The sequence below is a fragment of the Dendrobium catenatum genome, unplaced genomic scaffold, assembly GCF_001605985.2.
Source record: "Dendrobium catenatum unplaced genomic scaffold, ASM160598v2 fragScaff_scaffold_1679, whole genome shotgun sequence".
Classification (NCBI taxonomy): Eukaryota; Viridiplantae; Streptophyta; class Magnoliopsida; order Asparagales; family Orchidaceae; genus Dendrobium; species Dendrobium catenatum.
Genome location: NW_021320141.1, coordinates 1 through 2068, shown reverse-complemented (window position 1 = coordinate 2068; position 2068 = coordinate 1). Strand labels below are relative to the sequence as shown.

General features: G+C 36.9%; 1 protein-coding gene across 1 annotated transcript; it reads left to right on the top strand.

Annotated features, from left to right (window-relative positions):
- Positions 1 to 512: 512 nt before the first annotated feature.
- LOC110097895 lies at positions 513 to 2051 on the top strand. Its single transcript, XM_020824532.2, has 3 exons — positions 513 to 879; positions 961 to 1092; positions 1571 to 2051. The coding sequence occupies exons 1-3, from the start codon at positions 751 to 753 to the stop codon at positions 1733 to 1735; spliced, it is 426 nt and encodes a 141-aa protein (XP_020680191.1). The 5' UTR covers positions 513 to 750; the 3' UTR covers positions 1736 to 2051.
- The last annotated feature ends 17 nt before the right edge of the window (positions 2052 to 2068 follow it).

The window sequence follows — 2068 nt, the reverse complement described above, 5'->3', positions numbered from 1 at the left end:
AATACCGAGTAATACCGAGAAATACCGAGTTGTACCGAGTTTTTTTTTACCAAGTTTTTCTAGAAAAACTTGGTAAGAAAAAACTCGGTACAACTCGGTATTTCTAGAAAAACTCAGTACAACTCGATATTTCTAGAAAAACTCGGTACAACTCGGTATTTCTATCAAATACCGAGTATTTCTAGAAAATACCGAGTATTTCTAGAAAATACCGAGTATTTCTAGAAAAACTCGATACAACTTGGTATTTATCGGTATTATTCAGTAATTGTCTTCATGGAGCGGTATTTCTTGTTATTGTCAAGCAATACCTAGCAATACCGAGTAATACCTCGCAATACGCGAACATAGCTTTCCCGGGTTCCAGTCCGGGCCAAGTCATCGAGCCGCACGATAAAGAGTAAGAGCACGTGGGCGACATAGTCAGAGGTCCTTATCCACAGCCTCTGCGGATCTCCGGGAAACACAGCATCCGCGTGAATGTGCAGTAGTAATATGAAAAAATGCAAATTTGTTTTACGTTTCCTATTAAAACGCAAATTTTAAGTATAATAACGCTTCTTCCTCAATTTCGATCAAATCACGTTGCTTTTACTTTAGATTAAACGGCGGCTCTTTAAAATTTCAGTTTTTTTGTTCCTTCAAGAAGAGAGAAATAGGCAAGTAGGATTTTACTCAAATCGGATCTTGTTCAAATCCGTGCATACAAAAAACCCCTAAAACACGGTAGAATTCCGGCTGTCACTCTCCATGGAGACGCTCAAATCTCTTCTTCCGGATGACCTAAAGCTGCTTATCGGCCAAAGCACTTCAGAAAACCTCGACCTAACTTGTTCTTCACTTATGAAATCCTGCCAACTTCTGCCCCAGTTTCAGAGAGTGAGAGCCCTTTTCAGTGGTTCTGTGCCTATTGAAACAGTTTCCTTGCTTCAATCCCCGTTTTTTCCCCCTCTGTTTCAGGTTATTGGACAATTAACTGGTGGAGCGGCTCTTTGTCGGAAGAGTAAGGAGTCAGCTTTGGATTGGAAGAAGAAAGGAAATGAATGTTTCTCAGAGGGAGACTATGCTAAAGCTTTGACCTTTTACTCGAAGGTTGTCGCGATTCCCTACTTATGTAGTTCTATTCAAAGAAATTAGGGGTAGGATGGTTCTTTTGACCGTTTTGTGGACATTATTTATTAAGATTGAAAGGAAACAAAAGTGATGTTCGATTTCAATCGAACTGGACCTAACTTTCTTAGAGGGCAAATTTAGGATCAATGCGTATGAGCTGCAGCGATTAGGTTACACTGTTTAAAATAAACATACTCTCTACGATACTGCGATTCTTCGGTAGGGCTGCTTTTATCAAGCGGATTAGTACTGCACTAGGGGCGATATTTCTTTTATAATTTTAGCATGTTAAACAAGTAATCTTGATCAGCATAGTTATGCAATCATCTCATATCAGCTGTTCAGATCACTGCAGTACCAAATTTTAATTTGTTTTTACTTGTTTCTCTGCTAGTATTGCAACCTGTTTATTATTTAGTTGCTGTTGCTACTTACACATCAAGGTCTTCTTGAACAGGCATTGCGGTATGCACCAATGGACATGGATGGTATGGATGATAAGTTAGTTGGAACTCTTTATGTTAATCGTGCATCTGCACTATATGTATGTGTCTCTATCTATTTTCTTCATTGTTGTATTTGTCATGCCCCGGTATTTAAAGTGAAGAATTTTCTTTTTTAGTATATGTCCAATTCATTATATTTCTTTTATCTTTCATTTAATAATATGATTAATTTCAACATCCTGAGCTTATTAATAACATTAAAGAAGAAAGCCAATAAACAATGGAAAACATAATTCATATTTTCATGGTCCAAAATTAGATCATATCAATAGAGTCCAAAATGATATATACACTAGTCACTATGGCTACCAAAGAATACATAAACTAAAGAACTGAAATAAAACTATGCTAGCATCAGTGCATACATAACTCAAGCTGCATGCTCCTTATCTGAAATCATTTAAACCACATAATGAGTTAATAGCCCAACAAGTACTTAAAATCTTACT

Bases quoted from the DNA above. Each gene is read 5' to 3' on its own strand.
- LOC110097895 (XM_020824532.2), top strand. From the start codon at position 751: ATGGAGACGCTCAAATCTCTTCTTCCGGATGACCTAAAGCTGCTTATC. The intron at 880-960 runs GTGAGAGCCCTT...CCTCTGTTTCAG, and splicing joins TTCTGCCCCAGTTTCAGAGA to GTTATTGGACAATTAACTGG. The intron at 1,093-1,570 runs GTTGTCGCGATT...CTTCTTGAACAG, and splicing joins CTTTGACCTTTTACTCGAAG to GCATTGCGGTATGCACCAAT.